The sequence below is a fragment of the Ursus arctos genome, unplaced genomic scaffold (assembly GCF_023065955.2).
Source record: "Ursus arctos isolate Adak ecotype North America unplaced genomic scaffold, UrsArc2.0 scaffold_13, whole genome shotgun sequence".
Taxonomy (NCBI): Eukaryota; Metazoa; Chordata; class Mammalia; order Carnivora; family Ursidae; genus Ursus; species Ursus arctos.
This window is the reverse complement of record NW_026622797.1, coordinates 11,873,661-11,891,623: the sequence shown is the minus strand read 5'-3', so window position 1 is coordinate 11,891,623 and position 17,963 is coordinate 11,873,661. Positions and strand designations below refer to the sequence as shown.

At 36.6% G+C, this 17,963-nt stretch overlaps 2 protein-coding genes across 2 annotated transcripts in view; both read right to left on the bottom strand.

The window, feature by feature from the left end:
- TFB1M (transcription factor B1, mitochondrial) overlaps positions 1 to 17,963 on the bottom strand; it is a 71,411-nt gene that overhangs the window by 44,869 nt on the left and 8,579 nt on the right. The window contains exons 3-4 of the mRNA XM_026505114.4: positions 6,778 to 6,886; positions 5,041 to 5,192 (exon numbers count right to left, since the gene is read on the bottom strand). Of these exons, the coding sequence (XP_026360899.1) occupies positions 5,041 to 5,192; positions 6,778 to 6,886 (261 nt within the window). The remainder of the gene's footprint in view (positions 1 to 5,040; positions 5,193 to 6,777; positions 6,887 to 17,963) is intronic.
- Positions 127 to 5,069, bottom strand: LOC113259584 (c-Myc-binding protein-like). Its single transcript, XM_048226093.2, has one exon. It carries the CDS (start codon positions 2,204 to 2,206, stop codon positions 1,769 to 1,771), a length of 438 nt encoding a protein of 145 aa, XP_048082050.1. The 5' UTR covers positions 2,207 to 5,069; the 3' UTR covers positions 127 to 1,768.

Sequence of the window (17,963 nt, the reverse complement as noted above, 5' to 3'; positions counted from 1 at the left end):
TGAAGATCAGAGCAGAAATAAATGAAACAGACTAATAAAACAGTGGAAATGATCAATGAAACCAAGAGCTGGTTCTTTGAAAAGATGAACAAAATTGATAATTAAAATCCTTGAACTTTAATATTCTTTTCTTTTTTTTAAAGAGATGGAGGAAGGCAGGAGGGGGTGGAGAGGGAGAGCGAGAAATCTTAAGCAGGTTCCACACCCAGTGTGGAGCCGGAAGTGGGGCTCAATCTCACAACTCTGAGATCATGACCTGAGCTAAAATCAAGAGTCGGACACTTAACCAACTGAGCCACCCAAGTGCCCCTCAGTATTCTTTTCTATCAAAAGTTAATAAGTCACAAGGATGAAAGGTACAGGACGGGAAATATAGTTAGTGGTGCTGTAATAGCATGGTATACTGAGAGATAGTAGTTACACTTGGGATGAACACAGCATAATGTACAGAGTTGTTGAATCACTATGTTGTACACCTGAAACTAAAGTAACATTGTGTGTCAACGTAAATTAAAAAAATACCTATTTCATTAGGTGGCTTTGAGGCTTAAATAAAAAAACATATGTAAAGTGGCTATTAGTAGGCATTCCGTAAGTAATAATTGATATTAACCATTATTATTACCACACAGGCAAATAAAAAACAAGGTGAGTCTTATGACTGCCTAGCTTACAGCCTGGAAGCCATACTCAGGGTGCAGCACAGGCAGGACTATAAACAGAGCCCAGAGGTCTCCTCGATATGAGAAGACAGAGAGGCCAGAGCTCTGGGAGGCCAAGGCAGCCAGAATTTGTGAGGCAGACTATTGGATATGGAAACAGAGAGAGAGACAGGGAATGGGAGGGAGGAAGTGAGAGGGAGCTCCTGAGATATTCAGAGGGATCCTTTCAAGTCTCTGGCTGAGAACTGATCTGTAAGTGCATGAGGTTGGGAGGCTGGAGAAAGTATTATCAGAAAGTAGGACAAAATGGAGCTCACAGAGCGCTAGAAAGAGTTTGCACTCCCAACAGCCAAGTGAAGAGCTCTTGAAATACACACGGCACTGGATGGATTCCTCAGAAAGGTTCTGACTTAGTTGTGGGACTTAATTAGCCTCAGATTAAAGGTTGCCAAGAATCCATCATAACAAAGCTTAAAAGCAAGCTTCAAGCCAATCTGCAAGTGACTTATCTACGTGCCAGAGTAAAACCCACCACTCAACCCAATACAACAAGATCCAGCCCTCAACAAGATTAAAACAAAACAAAACCTCACAAAATCTATGATCTTGTCAAAAATTGCCAGCTTGCAAAGAAACAGAAAAATAGGATCCATAGAAAGAGGGGGATAAAAAATAGCACAGAAATAACAGAGGTGGTGAAAGTAATAGTCAAAGACCTTCAAACAGCTATTATAAATATTATACATATGCACAAAAATGCTAAGGAAAGCATGAACATAATGAGGTAAGGGAAAATATAAGACCCAAATGGAACTTACAGAAGTAAAAATAAAATACCTGAAATGAAAAATAAATTAAGTACAATTAACAACAGGTTAGACACTGCAGAAAAGAGCAATGAATTTGAAGACACAGTAACTGGAGTTTTTTTTTTTTTATATTGGGTTGTTATTGGTGCTTCTAAGTAGGTGTGTTTAGAGTGTGATACAGGCAAATTCAATATATCAAGACGATTGTACGGCATCTGTTCATAAATTATAATACTACACAAACTATTCAAGTCATACAAAACCACTTTTTCAGTGTCTTCTCAATTGAGAAGGATCCTATTCAGCATGCTTCCCCTCCTCAGGTGGTTCATACTGAGCAAGATTTATGTTCAGTTTTTTATTTTCTTCAACAATAGCTTTATATTTCTCTTTCATTTCTGCTAATTGTAGGCGAAGCAGACCTATTTCTGGATTTTCTGGGTTAGCAGCTTCTAAGTGATGCTTTAAAAAGTCCAAAGCACTATTAGGCTTCCCTGGTTCTTCATATAAGGCTACCAATACCTTCTTGGTCAGCGTGTCCACCACCCCCGACTTCTTCAAGTACCTCCAGAACTGCTCGCGCTTCGAGTGGTCGGCTTTGTAACGGGCCGCAGGGACAGCAGCAGCAGCGTAGCCGGTGCCCGCGACTGTCTGGTGGGCTCCAGTAACTGGAATTTTTATGTATGATGAATTATTTTTATTTTTTATGTATGGTGACTTATTAAATGGTTTCATAGGAGTTAACCAAATATTCAAGCATTTGCTAAATAATATTTTTCTTTTTTTCCTGCTGATGTATGATCCAATCGTTATCGAATACAAAGTTGCCTGAATCTGGGCCTTTGAATGTGGACATTACTCTGTCTCATAATGAGTCACAGTGCTTCAATTATTAGAGCTTTACAATACATTTTAACATCTGATAGGCAAGTCTTCTTTCATCACTCTACTTTTTCAAAATTTCTTAACCATTCTTGCAGGTCCACTCCTCAAGATGATCCCGGGAACTTCACTACATTTCAAGATGTTATTGAAAACACATAATTAAAAAAAAAAAAAAATGAAGCATCTTTATAACACTCATTTTTTCTTCCACGGCTCTCTTTCTCTTCATCTTTTGAGACTTAGTAAAGTTTTGTGATTATTTTTATATAGGTGCCTCTTTTTTCTTTAGGTTTCCAAAAATAAACAATTACATGTTTCCCAATATTTTTACTCCTCTAACAGTGATATACTTTATTTGCTTCAATCCCTACTGTACTTAATTTTCTGTTCATTTATCACTAAGTCAATCCTATACTCTCCCCAACTTATGTAACTATTCTTTCAGTAAATGAAAATATGACAGGTATTTTACCAAATTCTTGCTCTGCTCTGATGTGAACTGAATATTTTTCTGAGGATTCCGTGCTCTATCTTCTGTACTGGGCCTTCTGTTTCCTAGATTTCACACCATCTTTCTTCTTGGTGTCTCCAATCAGACCAATGCTTATAGAGATGTTGATGGAGGTCAGTGAAAAAGACTTTTCAATAACTGGTGCTAGGTTCACTGGGATCATATATTAAAAACAGTAAAACTGGCTTCTTTTTCAACCACACACAAAAATCAATCCCAAGCGGATTATAGATGTAAATGTGAAATGTAAAACAATAAACCTTCTAGAAGATAACACAGCATATCTTCATACCACCAGGATATAAAAAGAGTACTTCAATAAGACACAAAAAGCACATAAATTGACAACTAAAAACATCTGCTCTTCAGGAAGCCTGGGTGGCTCACTTGGTTGATCATCTGCCTTTGGCTCAGGTCATGATCTCAGGGTCCTGGGATCGATCCCCCCCATTGGGCTCCCTGCTCAAGGACAGAAGTCTACTTCTCCCTCCGCCCCACCCCCCTGCTCTCGCTTGCGCACTCTCACGCTCTCTTTAGCATGCTCTCATTCAAATAAATAAAATCTTTAAAAAGACAAAAAACAAAAAAAAAATCTGCTCCTCAAAAGACACTGTAAAGACAGTAACATGCCAAAGAGTGGAAGAAATTTGCAATACATTTAACTAATAAAAAATGAGTATGAAAAATATGTTAAAACTCCTCCACATCAATGAGAAAAAGACAAGCAATCCAACAGAAAAACGGACAAACGGCAAGCACTTCGCAAAAAAGAGGTTACCTAAGAGGTCAATAAACACACAAAACAGTACTCAGTTTAATTAAAAAATCAGCAAAAGACAAAATAAAACCACAATGACACACCATTCAGCTGATTAACCAAAACGCACAAGTCTGGCAACCGCAAGTACTAGCAAGGACATGGAGCAAAACGAACTTACACACATTTGGTGTGTAATAATGACTTCAGACAACAATTTAGCATTATTTGGCAAAAGGGAAGATTTGCAGAACTTATGATCCAGCACTGCCACTTCTGGATATATACTCTAGGGACAGCTTGCCTGTGTGCTCCAGCTGACATAAATAGAAGAATCTTCATGACAGTTTTGTTTGTAATAAACTAAAAACTGAAACTAATTCGGGGTTCCCAAACAGGACAATGAACAGATAAATTACAAGTTAGTCAAAGAGTGAGTAGTGTCTAGCTACACAAATAAACTACAACTATGAGCAGCATGAGTGAATCAGGATAAAAAGAATACGTGCTATATGAATCTATTTGCATAAGTTCAAAAAATGGAGAAAACTAAAGTATATTAATTATACGGATAAGAATCTATGTGATAAATTAAGCAGAGAATAATAAGTTCCGAATTCATGGTACTGATTTAGTAGCAGGTGAAGAACAGGACACACGATCACATCACAATGAGCATACAAGGGGGTGTCAAAGATGTTGGGAATGTAACTACTGACTCAAGTGGTGGGGACTCAGGTTTTCTTCTTCTTAAGCCACACAAATATGTCATATACTCTTCTGTATTTGTAGGTCATAATAAAACTTTTTAAAAAACACTTAACGGTCTGCAGATGCCCTCATTAAACCTCTGCAGCTCACAAACTGCCCTTGCCTACCCTGTAGGATTTTCTAGAGGGTGAACCTGGAACACTCCTGCTGTGGGAATGCAGGCACAGCAGGCATGGCTGAAGGAGGGGACTAAGGGAAAGCCTATGTACCACATATGAGACACCAAACAACCTTCCCTCTCTCCAAATTGACTACCACATTCTTTATCATTAGTTAAATCTTTTTCTCATTGATATGAACTTACTAAGTTCAATATATCAATTTTAACATGTCACATGCCAATCCTTATGTATTACTGTATCACCAGTACGCCACAGGTTTCATCGGTCTCTAATTATTCTATGGCCCTACTGAGTCCCTGCACGGACAACACTGTCTTTCTGGCTGGCAGCACATCATCCGTGTTCTCCATGGAGTGCTTAGAGCAATTATGCCTATGATCATCACCATGGTTAACTTGTGGTTGAGCTGTTGTTGGTTTGTGCGTGTATGGGAATATTAACTTTGAAAACATAGTCTGTGACAAAAATGCAGTATTATTTTGTTTTCGAATTTGATCATAGCCAAAAAAGAGTTAAGACTCACCTCAGCCACTTCCTTTTGAAAAGTCAATGTCATCCGGGTTCTGCCATAAACAAAAGGTCCATCTCTACAAGAAACATTTTCAAGCCACTTGATAATCAGCGGAGTTGATACATTAAAAGGCAGATTTCCAATAATATGTATATTTGGAGGATCTGGTTAGCAGAAGAAAAAACACCTTGTAATGATTTTATCAATGGATTCTGAATATAATTTTAGTTAAGAGTTAAATCAAACTGGATACTAATAGTATCAAACAAAAATATATGAAAAGATATGACTAAGTAGTTTTCAGTCCATTTATTCTTCAAAAGCAACGTTTTCTCACAATCAGCTTTGAATTATTAAGAAAAAAATTCTACCTTAATTAGTGCTCAAAGTCCTCAGGTTTTTTGGCTTAGGAAAAATATGAAAAAGATCTAGTTTGGGGGAAAAGACAATTTGATCTGAATATGATGTAGTCAAAGTGCCTGTGGGGCACCCAGATGAAGCTGTCAGAAGGTCAGAGGCCACGAAGGGGATAGGCTGCATGTAAAGGTGGAAGTGTCTGCAGTATACATGTGGTCAGTTAAACCACAGGAGCAGAGTCCTTCAGGCCAATCTGCAGCACAAGAGAAGATGCTCAAAAAAGAAAAATCTCAGAAACAACGTCTAAGAGGTGGGTGGAAAAATAACCACCAGCAAAGAATAGCTAGAGAAAGCTCACACAATGTAAAAGGAAGAACAGGAGGACCTGGTATCAGGGAAGACAGGAGCAGAGATAACTTCTGGAAGGGAGAAGGTAACAGCCACATACATGCCTGAGAGCTCAGTCAGATAAGGTTTCATTTTTTTTTTAATAATAATATTTTTTTATTATGTTAGTCACCATACAGTACATCCCTGGTTTTCAATGCAAAGTTCCATGATTCATTAGTTGCGTATAACACCCAGTGCACCATGCAATACATGCCCTCCTTACTACCCATCACCAGCCTATCCCATTCCCCCACCCCCCTCCCCTCTGAAGCCCTCAGTTTGTTTCTCAGAGTCCATAGTCTCCCATGCTTCATTCCCCCTTCTAGTCAGATAAGGTTTCAAAGAGGAAATTAGGAGGTCACGGTGACTCCAGCATGGCTGGGGCAAGGCTGGAAACCCGCAGGTATGTGCTTAGAAGAGAATGGCATGTTGGAAGGCAGAGACCGGCAGTGCCAAACTCTCTGAAGGAGTCTGGCCGTGGAAAGGCTGGAGACAGGAGGCAGTTAGATGGAGGTGCACCAGTGGCCCCTCCATTTGCTCTAAAGTAATACACCCCACCTATCGATGTACGCCAAGGAACTGGCACACAACAGGTACCCAATAAACAGTCTAGAGATGAAGAGTGCCTTGGCTGGTCATTGAATGTGAGACCATGGAAATTAGGTGGGACATGGTTTACTAAAACGTTTCTTTTTTCACAATTTGGAAAAAGTTAACACTTCATAGTTTATCCCATCCTTATGCGGTATCATAAAAATAGCAAGTTTATTTGAAGAGAATTTTAAACATTTGAAAAACATGAGACAAGTAAATTAGAATTAAGAAAAAGGAATTAGATTTATTATTTTGGAAGAAAAGCAGAATAAAATTAATGCATACCACCTATTTAATTCTGTTCTGATAATATTTAATATAAATGTATAACATTTGTAATATATAACATAAATATTTGTAATATAAATAATTATATAAAAAATAAGAAAACAACCCCAAATCACTTACCATCTTCCCACTGTCTTTTAAGACTTTCTGGAAAAGCCCTTTCTATCTTAAATGTCAACACATCTCCATGGACAATTTTCAGTTTTCCGGGTGCTGCATCAGAAAGCATCTAATTTTCAAAAAAGTCAATAAAATGAGCTCATACTTCAGAGAACAGTGAAACACATACACTCCTTCTCTTTCTATATATATATATTTTTTTTTTTTTTTTACTTCATATCTGTGCATCATTAAATCAATCTGAAAAGCCAGAGACTAAGAGTGATCACTAATGAACTAAGAGTTTACCACATCTACTGCAATAGACAACCACGGTGTTTCACTTCCAACACATATGAATGACCAGTGATGGTAAAAGACAATAGTAGAGCAATAGCTTATAATTTCACAAATAGTATATTAGCATAATTCTGACCCCCAGAATGATTAGCATTTCTGGATAGATTTAGCAAAAACTCAACTCCTATAGGCAAGTTTTGTTTTTGTTTAAGATTTTTATTTATTTATTTGAGAGAGAGAGAGAATGAACAGGGAGGAGAGGCAGAGAGAGAAAGAGAGAAACAGACTCCCCGCTGAGCAGGGAGCTTGATGCGGGGCTCAATCTCAGGATGGAGATTATGACCTAAACCGAAGGCAGACCTTAACTGACTAAGCCACCTAGGAGCTCCTCTAGCTCCAAGTTTTTAAATTATAGACTAAGGACATTATAATATTGAGAACTATTTAGCAGTAAATCATAAACATGAACTTAATTCAATTAATCTTTATAGCCTAAATATATACAAAGAATTTTACATATTACCAAGAGCTATAACCTAATCTACCGGTAGATTCAAACAAAGTAGAAAGTCATTTGTCATTGCCAAGCTACATGTGGCACCCTGAGACACTCCCCTGACATTCCTAATCTTACTAATTCTTGATCCACAGGCACTTTCAACCTAATGAATTAATTATCCTGCATGTTTTACCAACAGCTACCTCCCAGCCTATTTCTACTTTTCAACCATTTGCTTTCCTTTCTTTTCCTTTAGCCTAAGTATAAAAAGAAAAAAGGGTGGGGAGGAGTACTCTTTTCTTTCTTATTTTTCTTCATTTTATCCACCTTATTAGCACCATACCTTGAGAAATGCTCTCACACTACTAAAGCGTTGGCACTCAACTGAAAAGACCCTTGAAGCTAAGCCATCTATACATTTGTATTGCATTAAGGGCCCCTTTACCCAACATAAAACCCTTTACCCAACATAAAACTTGATTCTTAGAGTCCTTGGTTTAAAAAAACAACAAGAATGACAACAAAAAAACCCAACCCAGATGCAGTCCCTGATGCTTACAAAGTTTAAAATGCAGGAGTGAATGCAATCAATGAGAACATCCTTGCTAAAGTAGATTACAAGTAAGAGGTGACCCTCTTTCCACATCAAGTCTTACCTCAAGGAACTCAGACACCCTTGACTCCAAACCAGGGAACTTTTGCCCTGAGCATCCCTTGGTCCTGCTTCTCGAGCTCAATTAAAGCTGATTTTCTCTCCTAACCCTTCCCTTGCCTAATTCTGGCAACTGACAGGAAGGATGAAAGAAACATCACGCAAGCCAGAGAGGAGACCCTTGACTAAGGCACCCAATTTGTAGATTACTCCTGCCTTTGGGTTAATGCTGATCCTCGCAAATGCTTCTTTACAGCATTTACAACATAGTACGTTGCAATTGTGTATAGAGAGGCTTCTTTCCCATATAATAACATATGCTCCTTAATGGTAGTACCTATTTCTCATCTACTTTAATGTCCCTTGCAACTATAACAGCACAAAGGAAGTGCTTCACATTTTTGACAAGTGAATGACCAACTGTAAAACTGGAAACTTCCCCTCCAAGACAGAGTTGAGGTTCCCAAAATCTGTAAGGTCAAGAAACTTGCAAAGATTTATTTCACTGATAAATCAGGTAGAACTACATAAGTAATGTTTCAGAAATACAGAGCTGAAATGCTTATACTGGTAAGAAGCTACACATTTTCAATTTGGGAATCATCTAGTTTGGTATGTTTTGTCATGGTAGTTTAGCAAAAATAACTGCATACCTCTGATATGAATGTATTTACAGATTATTTTAAATTACCAGATTTGCTAAAACTTAATCTGACGAGTTCCAGACAATAAAGCATCAAAAACATAATAACCTCAATATACTATGAATAAAAAAGGAGCTAGCTCTCTGTGGGACAGGCTCTTACTGTATAAAAACTGTATTTAATGATAGCATTTACTATCAATGAAGAATTTTAGTTTTTTTCTATAATTATGCTTCACATAATTAAAACAAATTAGCATACCAAAAACAAAGAGGCAGAAGAACTAAAAGCTTAGGCTTCATGATATCGATACATAGAAAGTAATAAAGTAATGAGTAATTAAGACTACAACAAAACAATGTAAACTTGGCTCTCTGGCATTAATATACATGCTCCAATAACCACATTTGAAATGTTCATTTTTTCCCACAATAACACACATAGCTGCATACCAGAAAACTTAATATAACATACATTAGCCTTTCTTTCCTAGGTTTAAAGTTGCATTTCTATCTTATTTCTTTTGAATTCCCCTTCAGGCTTAAGTCTCAGTCAATGACAAAGCAAAATCTTCCCATCCTTTAAAAGGTGTACCTTTTTTTTTTTTTTAATCCCTCCTCTTCTAAGCAGGGAGCCTGATGTGGGGCTCGATCCCAAGACCCTGGGATCATGACCTGAGCCGAAGGCAGACACTTAACGACTGCACCCAGGTGCCCCTAAAATGTGTACCTCTTCTAAGACCACTTTGTAGCTTGATCTTCCGCTTTCAGACTCTCTCCTGCAGAAGGAGTGAACACTGGTGACCACAGCTTTAAATGAAGGTCTTTGAAGCAATTATGGGGGGAAAAAACACTATACAAAGTGAAATCAGAGCATGATTACAGACAATAACTATTTAAACACCTAATGATACTCTGCAATGACACACAAACACTTTCTAACCAACCACTAGAGAAAGATGTTTTCATTATCATGACAATATTTGGGGGATGGTGGAGAGGTGGGAAAGATCACTATTACAGACCTTCAAGAACACTGCTATATTACACTTTAAAACCCTGTTGGTGTTAGCTCATAATGTGTTCAAAGGCACAGCTGCCTATGAATCCAAGTACTTGATTACAGTCAAATGAGTATTCTTGCAGACACTCTTAAATTGTTCTATCATTTTTATTTTAGTTTTCAATCCTAAATCCTTCCAAAACGAGATTTAAGTCAGCTTAGAGTAAAAGGCATTCATTAGATAAGGCCGTAAAAGAAGAAACAGAAAACCAAACCATGAAAAGGAGAAGCACGTATGTAAATCCTAAAGGTGTTAACTCTCACAATTTATATACTGAATTATAGAATTCTTAGTCTGTACTGGAAATAATTATACTAAATCCCCATGAGAGAAGATGATTTTTTCTAGTATTAAGTTTTATAAGGGGTATAGGGAACAAAATGATGGAGAATGCCTTTTTAAAAAATGAGGCTGGGAGCCTGCTTCCTTCTCTCCCACTCCCCCTGCTTGTGTTCCCTCTGTCGCTGGCTGTCTCTCTGTCAAATAAATAAATAAAATCTTTAAAAAAAAATAAAAATAAAATAAAAATAAAAACAAAAAATGAGGAAACAAATGCAGGAGAATTCTTCATTTGGTGACTTAAAACATCTCTCTCTTCTAAGTCAAGGTCTTAGAGATAGCTTTTCTATAGGGGGCAAGTAACTATGGTCCACCTAGGTAATTTGTTGGTGATCTAATCTGATGAGGAAATAATTTATGCAACTCTTGGAATTTAGACACAACTAGAAATTCCTTGAGAACAAAGAACTATATTGACTGGTCATTTTGTATTTTTTATGCCACTTTCTTATCATGAGGGGCTCATGGCAACCAGCATTGTACAGTGAGCGAAATCATTAATTACACAGCCTGGTGATATTACCTTCTTCCTGACCTGCTACATAGTAGGAACCCAAACATTGTTGAAGTGCTGGGCAAAAGTGTTAGGCAAACTATATGAGAATGAAAGAATGTATAATGCAGAATATGACAGGTGAAAAACAAAATTTGTATTCTTCTATAGAACACATAAAAAAGACTAATGCTATTATTCAAAAGGAATTTAAGATGTTATAATAGACTTTTCTTTAGGGTGAAGATTATAGCATGATTTCAAAAAGTCAACTTGTTACAGGACAAAACACGTATAGCAGAAATTCATTTACTCAGCCTCATCAAGGATTTTGAGATTTGATTTAGTAAACTTTCTATTCAACCAGTGGTTAACATTTCTTAAAAACAAAGTTACATAGTATCATATCATATCTTTTTCTTGTCCAGTTGCTGTGGCTAGGACTTCTAGTACTATGTTGAATAAAAATGGCGAGAGTCGACATCTTTGTCTTGTTCCCGATCTTAGAGGAAAAGCTCTGAGTTTTTGACTATTTGAGCATGATATTAGCTGTGAGTTTTTCATAATATTATGTCGACGTATGTTCCCTCTAAACCTATTTTGTTGAGTTTTTATCATGAATGGATGCTATACTTTGTCAAATGCTTTTTCTGCATCTATTGAGATGATCATGGTTTTATTCTTTCTCTTTTTATTTCTTTCTCTTATTAATGTGAGGTATCACATTGATTGATTAGCGAATACTGAATCACCCCTGCATTCCTGGAATAAATCCCACTTGATCATGGTGAATGATTTTTTAATGAATAACAATGAAGTAGCAGAAAGAAAAATTAAGGAAACAATCCCATTTATAATTGCACCCAAAATAACAAAATACCTAGGAACAAACTTAACCAAGGAGGTAAAAGACCCATACTCCAAAAACTATGAAACACTGATGAAAAAAACTGATGACACAAGTGTAAAGATATTCCATATTCATGGACTAGAAAAGCCAGTATCACTAAAATGTCCATACTACCCACAGCAATCTACAGGTTCAATGCAATCCCTATCAAAATACCAAAAATTTTCACAGAACTAGTACAAATTACCCTAAAATTTATATGGAACCATAAAAGACACCAAATAACCAAAGCAAACTTGAAAAAGAACAAAGCTAGAGCTTTCACAATCCCAGATTTCCAGACATACTGCAAAGTTATAGCAATCAAAATAGTATGGTACTGGCAAAAATACAGGCATATAGATCAATGGAGCAGAACAGAGAGCCCAGAAATAAAACCATGCTTCTTTGGTCAATTAATCTTTGACAAAGGAGGCAAGAATATATAATGGGGAAAAAGATGGTCTCTTCAACAAATGGTGCTTGGAAAACTGGACAGCTACATGCAAAAGAACGAAACTCTATCACTTTCTTACATAATACATAAAAATAAACTTAAAATGGATTAAAGATCTAAATGTGAGACCTGAAACCACAAAACACCTAGAAGAAAATGTAGGCAGCAATTCCTTTGACATTGGCCATAAAAATATTTTTTCTAGATATGTCTCCTCAGACAAGGGAAACAAGAAAAACTAAATTACTGGGACTAACCAAAATAAAAAGCTTTTGCAGAGTGAAAGAAAACATCAACCAAACATAATATCCAAAATATATAAAGAACTTCTACAACTCAACACCAAAAAAACCAAATAATTCTATTAAAAAATAGGCAGAGGACCTGAGTAAACATTTTCCAAAGAAGACATATAGATGGTCAACAGACATGAAAAGATGCTCAACATCACTAATCAGAGAAATGCACATAAAAACCACAGTGACATATCCCTTTATACCCATCAGAATGGATAAAATAAAAAAATACAAGAAATAATAAGTGTTGGTGAGGAGGTGGAGAAAAAGGAGTCCTTATGTACTGTCGGTAGGAATGTAAATTGGGATAGCCACTGTGGAAAACAGTACGGAGGTTCCTCAAATATTAAAAATACAATTACCATAAAATCCAGTAATTCCACTACTGGGTATTTACCTCAAAAAACTAAAACACTAACTTGAAAAGATATATGCGCCCCCTTGTTTACTGCAGCATTATTTACAATAGCCACGATATGAAAGCAGCCCGCATGTCCATGGATGGGTGAATGGATAAAGAAGATGTGGTGTGTGTATATATATATATGTGTGTGTGTATGTATATATATATATATATATATATATATATACATACACACACAATGAAATATTACTCAGGCATAAAAAAGAATGAAATCTTCAAATTTGCAGCAACACAGATGGACCGAGGGAATATAATGCTAAGTAAAATAAGTCAGTCAGAGAAAGACAAGTACCATATGATTTCACTTATATGTGGAATTTAAAGAACAAAACAAACAGAAAAGAGAAAAATAGAAAAACAGAATCTTAAATAGAGAGAACTAACTAGTCATTGCAGAGGGGATCTGGGTGGGGGAAGAGGTGAAACAGATAAAGAGAATTAAGAGTACATTTACCTTGATGAGCACTGGGAAATGTATAGAATTATTGATCATTATACTGTACACCTGAAACTAACACTGTATGTTAATTATACTTCAATTAAAAAAACTTGTGAAAATAAAAAAAGAAAAAAACCTTTCAGATAGAAATCCTTCCATACAATATCACACAATTCTCTTCCTTAAGCTGAGAACAGTGAACCCAATTTCACCCTTTTCTTGATGACTAGGGTCACTGTTGCCTGTAGAGTAATGGCTTCAATGGTTATGATCTCTCACTACTGAGCTGTGTTTTTTTTTTTTTTTTTTTACTTTTTATGTTTGCTTTTTATAGCTTTTCTGCCACAGTAATAACTGTTACTTCTTGCTGTTGTCAGTGGGTCTGCTTCTAGCATTGATCTCTGTACTTCTAATTTGTAGCGGGCTAGGAAATCACTTTGGCTGTAGGCCACCTTTTACTTATTTGTTGAGTTTTGATTAACTATAGCTATAGCTGTATCAAGTAAGTCACATGTGTGATGCAATCATGTCACAACAGAAAGTCAGGCAATCTTTTCTTTTGTAAAATCTGCTAGAGATAAAAGAATTTAAAAGTTTTATTATCTCTGTTGAAAAACAGTTCCTTTTGCCAGGATGACTAAAAACTTTATATATCCCTTTATAAAATGACAGGGAAGAGGCATCATTTACTAGCTACTGGCAATATGGCAGGCTCTTCACATACTTTACATAAATTTCCATCTATCCTTGCAAGAATCACAAATGATAGCTATTATTCCCATGCTGCAGATGAGAAAGCTGAAGCTAAAACTGGTTCAATAGCAAACTCAAGATCACAAAGCTAGTATGTGCTGTTTCTGAGATCTGACACCAGCCTATCAGATTCTCAATCCTGTGAGCTTTCCACCCTGCCTGTCAAGTAGAAATAATCACTGTTTACCTATCATAAAACCCAGAGGCAATAATAACAATAATCATGACTTACTGTCTCCAAAATTCCATGAAATAAGCACATAATAATTAAGAGGAATCCTAGGGCTTCTTACTCTGGCTAAGATGGAGTATAAAAGACCAGGTAGATTCTTCTGGCTTAAACAGATGAAAAATGGACAAAATAGATGAAACTACAATTTTCAGACTCTGGACAGCAGGAAATGCAGGAAAACCTGCAGATCCAAGAAGCTCAAGGAGCCCCACACAAAAGAAACATGAAGAAAAGGACACCAAGGTGCACCATGATAAAATTGCTCAAAACCAGTGATAGAGAGTAAATCTTAAAAGGAGGCAGAGAAAAAAGGCAGAGGGGCAAAAATAAGAATGACAACAGATTTCTTGTCAGAAACAATGCAAATGAGAAGACGGCGGAGCAACATTTTTTGACTACTAGAAGAAAAAAACCCTGCCAGTATGTTTTTCAAAAACCAAGGCAAAATAAAACACATTTTAGACATACAAACACTGAAAGTTCTGTCACCAACAGATCCACAGTTACAAAAAATGCTAAAGAAAGTCTTCCAGGTAGAAAGAAAATAATACTAAATGGAAATATGGATGAGGAGTACTCAAACTAGTAACCATATGGGGGGCACCTGAGGGGCTCAGTTGGTTGAACGTCCAACTCTTGATCTCAGGGTCGTGAGTTCAAGCTCTGTGTTGAGCTCCATGGTGGGCATGGAATCTACTTAATACTCCCCCCCAAAAGTAACCAAATGTGTAAATATGTAAAATTTTTCTTATTATAGTTGACACTTTAACAACAGGGTTTGAACAGTACTGGTCAGTCCACTTACATGCAGATTTCTTACAGTACTATAAATATATTCTTTTTTTTTTCCTTTTTTAAAGATTTTGAGAGAGAGTGTGTGCGTGCACAGGGGGAGGATCGGAGGGAGAGGAACAAGCAGACTCCATGCTGAGCATGGAGCCTGATGTGGGGAGGACATGAGCTGAAACCAAGAGTCAGATGCCTAACCAACTGAGCAACCCAGGTGCCCTTCCTTATGAGCTTGTAAATAACATTTTCCTTTCTCTAGCTTACTTTATTATAAGAATACAGTACATAACACACATTACATACAAAGTATGCATTAACTGACTGGTTATTGGTAAGGCTTCTAGTTAACAGTAGACCTCAGTAGTTAAGTTTCTGGGGAGTCCAAAGTTATATGTGGATTTTCAACTATGTGGGGGTCAGCACCCCTAACCCCCACACTGTTCAAAAGTCAACGGTATTGAATTCTCTTTAATATAGAATTGACTTTTAAAACAAAAATTACACTGTATTGTGAACTTTACAAGACATGGAGAAGTAGAATATATGATAATAGTACAAAAGCCTGCAAGGAGAAATACAAATACGCTATTGTAAGATTTGTATGCTATACATAAAGTGCTATCTTACTACTTGAAGATAAATTGGGATACATTAAAGATATATAACCATACACCTTCAATAAATTACTAAAACAGTAAAACAGAGTTATAGATAAAAATTGCAGCGGGCTGAATACTGGCCCCACAACGATGTTTCTATCCTAATCCCTGTAACTATGTTTCCTTACATGGTAAAAAGGACTTCGCAGATGTGATTAAAGATCGGAAGATGGGGAGATTATCCTAGATTATCTCGAGGAACCCAACATAATCAGTCACAAGGGCCTTAGTAAGAGTGACACAGAAGGATTAAAGTCAATAGTAAATATAGAAGCAAGAGGTCCAGGGCCTCCAGAAGCTGAAAAAGGCAAGGAAACAATTCTTCCCTGAAGCCTCCAGAAAAGGAATAGGGCCCTACTGACATTCATTTTAGATTTCTTATCCCCAGAACTGTAAGAGAATAATTTTGTGTCATTTTAGGGCTATTGTGTTTGTGGTAATTTGTTACAGAAAACTAATACAGAAGACATCGATGATCAGATTGGTGGGAAAAAAGCAAGACCCAGATGCCTACAAGAAACCCGCTTTAAATATAAAGACACAAATAAAAAGGATGAAAAAGTATATCACTTTAACATTAATCAAAAGAAAGCTGGAATGGCTATATTATCAAGGTAGATTTTAGAGGAAAGAATATCACCAGGGATCATGGCGATAATTTCATAATGATAAAGGAACCAGGGGAGCCTGGGTGGCTCAGTCATTAAGCATCTGCCTTTGGCTCAGGTCACGATCCCAGGGTCGTGGGATTGAGCCCCGCCATTGGGCTCCATGCTCAGTGGGAAGTCCACTTCTCCCTCTCCCACTCCCTCTGCTTGTGTTCCCTCTCTTGCTGTCTCTCTGTCAAATAAATAAATAAATAAATCTTAAAAGAAAAAAAATGATAGAGGAACCAATTCATCATAAAGACATAAGAACCCTAAATGTTTATGCACCTAATAACAGTGCTTCAAAACAGACGAAAGAGAAACTGATAGAACTGCAAGGAGAGACAGACAAGTCTGCAGTCAGAATTGGAGACTTCAATACCTTTCTCTTAATAAATAACAGAACAAGTAGGAAATCACTAAGGGTACAGAAGACTTGAATAACCCCAACTTGACCTAATTGAAATTTCTGTAGCATCCAACAACAGAAGAATGCATATTCTTTTTACCAGAATGCATATCCTTACAGAGGAATACACATTCTTTTCAGCAGAATGTATATTCTTTTCAAATGCATAAGGAACATTTACCAAGACAAATCATATGTACACCATAAAACAACTATAATTTAAAATTATTCAAGTCATGCAAAGTATGTTCTCTGATCACAATGGAATTAAAAACTAGTAAAAGAAAGATATCTGAAAAACCCCAAAATTCACAAGCTAAATGATATACATCTAAGTAACCCAACAAGTCAAATAAGAAATTAAAAGGGAAACTGGAGTTGAAGGTTTATATGGGAATTCTGAACTTCTTCCAGAAGTCTTTCTTTAGGTCTAATATCTGAAAAATTTTTTTGAAGTAAATTAGTAAATTTAATTCATTATGAATGAATGAAAATGAAAACACAACCTATCAAAATTTGTGGGATTCTGCCCAGGTTGTACTGAGAGGGATATTTATAGCACTAGACACCTGTAAGAAAACAAGAAAGGCTTCAAAGAAACAACCTCAGCTTCCACACATTAAAAACTATAGAAAGAACAAAGTTAACCTCAAGGAAACAAAATAACAAAGATTTCAGGGCAGAAATCAATGAAATAGAAAACAGAACCCAAGACAGAAAGATTAATGCAATCAAGAGCTTTTTTGTTGTTCTTTTTTGAGAAGATCAACAAGTTCACCAATATGCGGCCAGACTGATCAGGAAAAAAAGAGAGACCCACAAATTACCAATATCAGGAATGAGAAGATATCACTGATGGTTGATTTACCATTAGAAAATAAAACAAAAAAAACCCCAATTCACCATATTAAAAAAAAAAGCCACATGATTACCTCAATAAACTCAGAAGTATTTCTGCAAACTCAACATCCATTATTTAAAACAAGAACAAAAAATAAACAAAGCACCACAACCTCTCAGCAAAATAGGAACAGAGGGACTTTCCTCAGTCTGAAAAAGGAGATCCAGGCAAAACCTACAACATCATACTCAATGGTGAAAGTCTGAATGCTTTCCCCCTGAGATCAGGGACAGGCAAGGAGGTCTACCCCTAATTCTGTTCAAAACAGTACTGGAGATTCTAGCCAAGACAAGAAGAAATAGAGGCAAAGATACTGAAATGG

Coding starts and splice junctions, on each gene's coding strand:
- LOC113259584 (XM_048226093.2), bottom strand. CDS start 2,206: ATGAAACCATTTAATAAGTCACCATACATAAAAAATAAAAATAATTCA.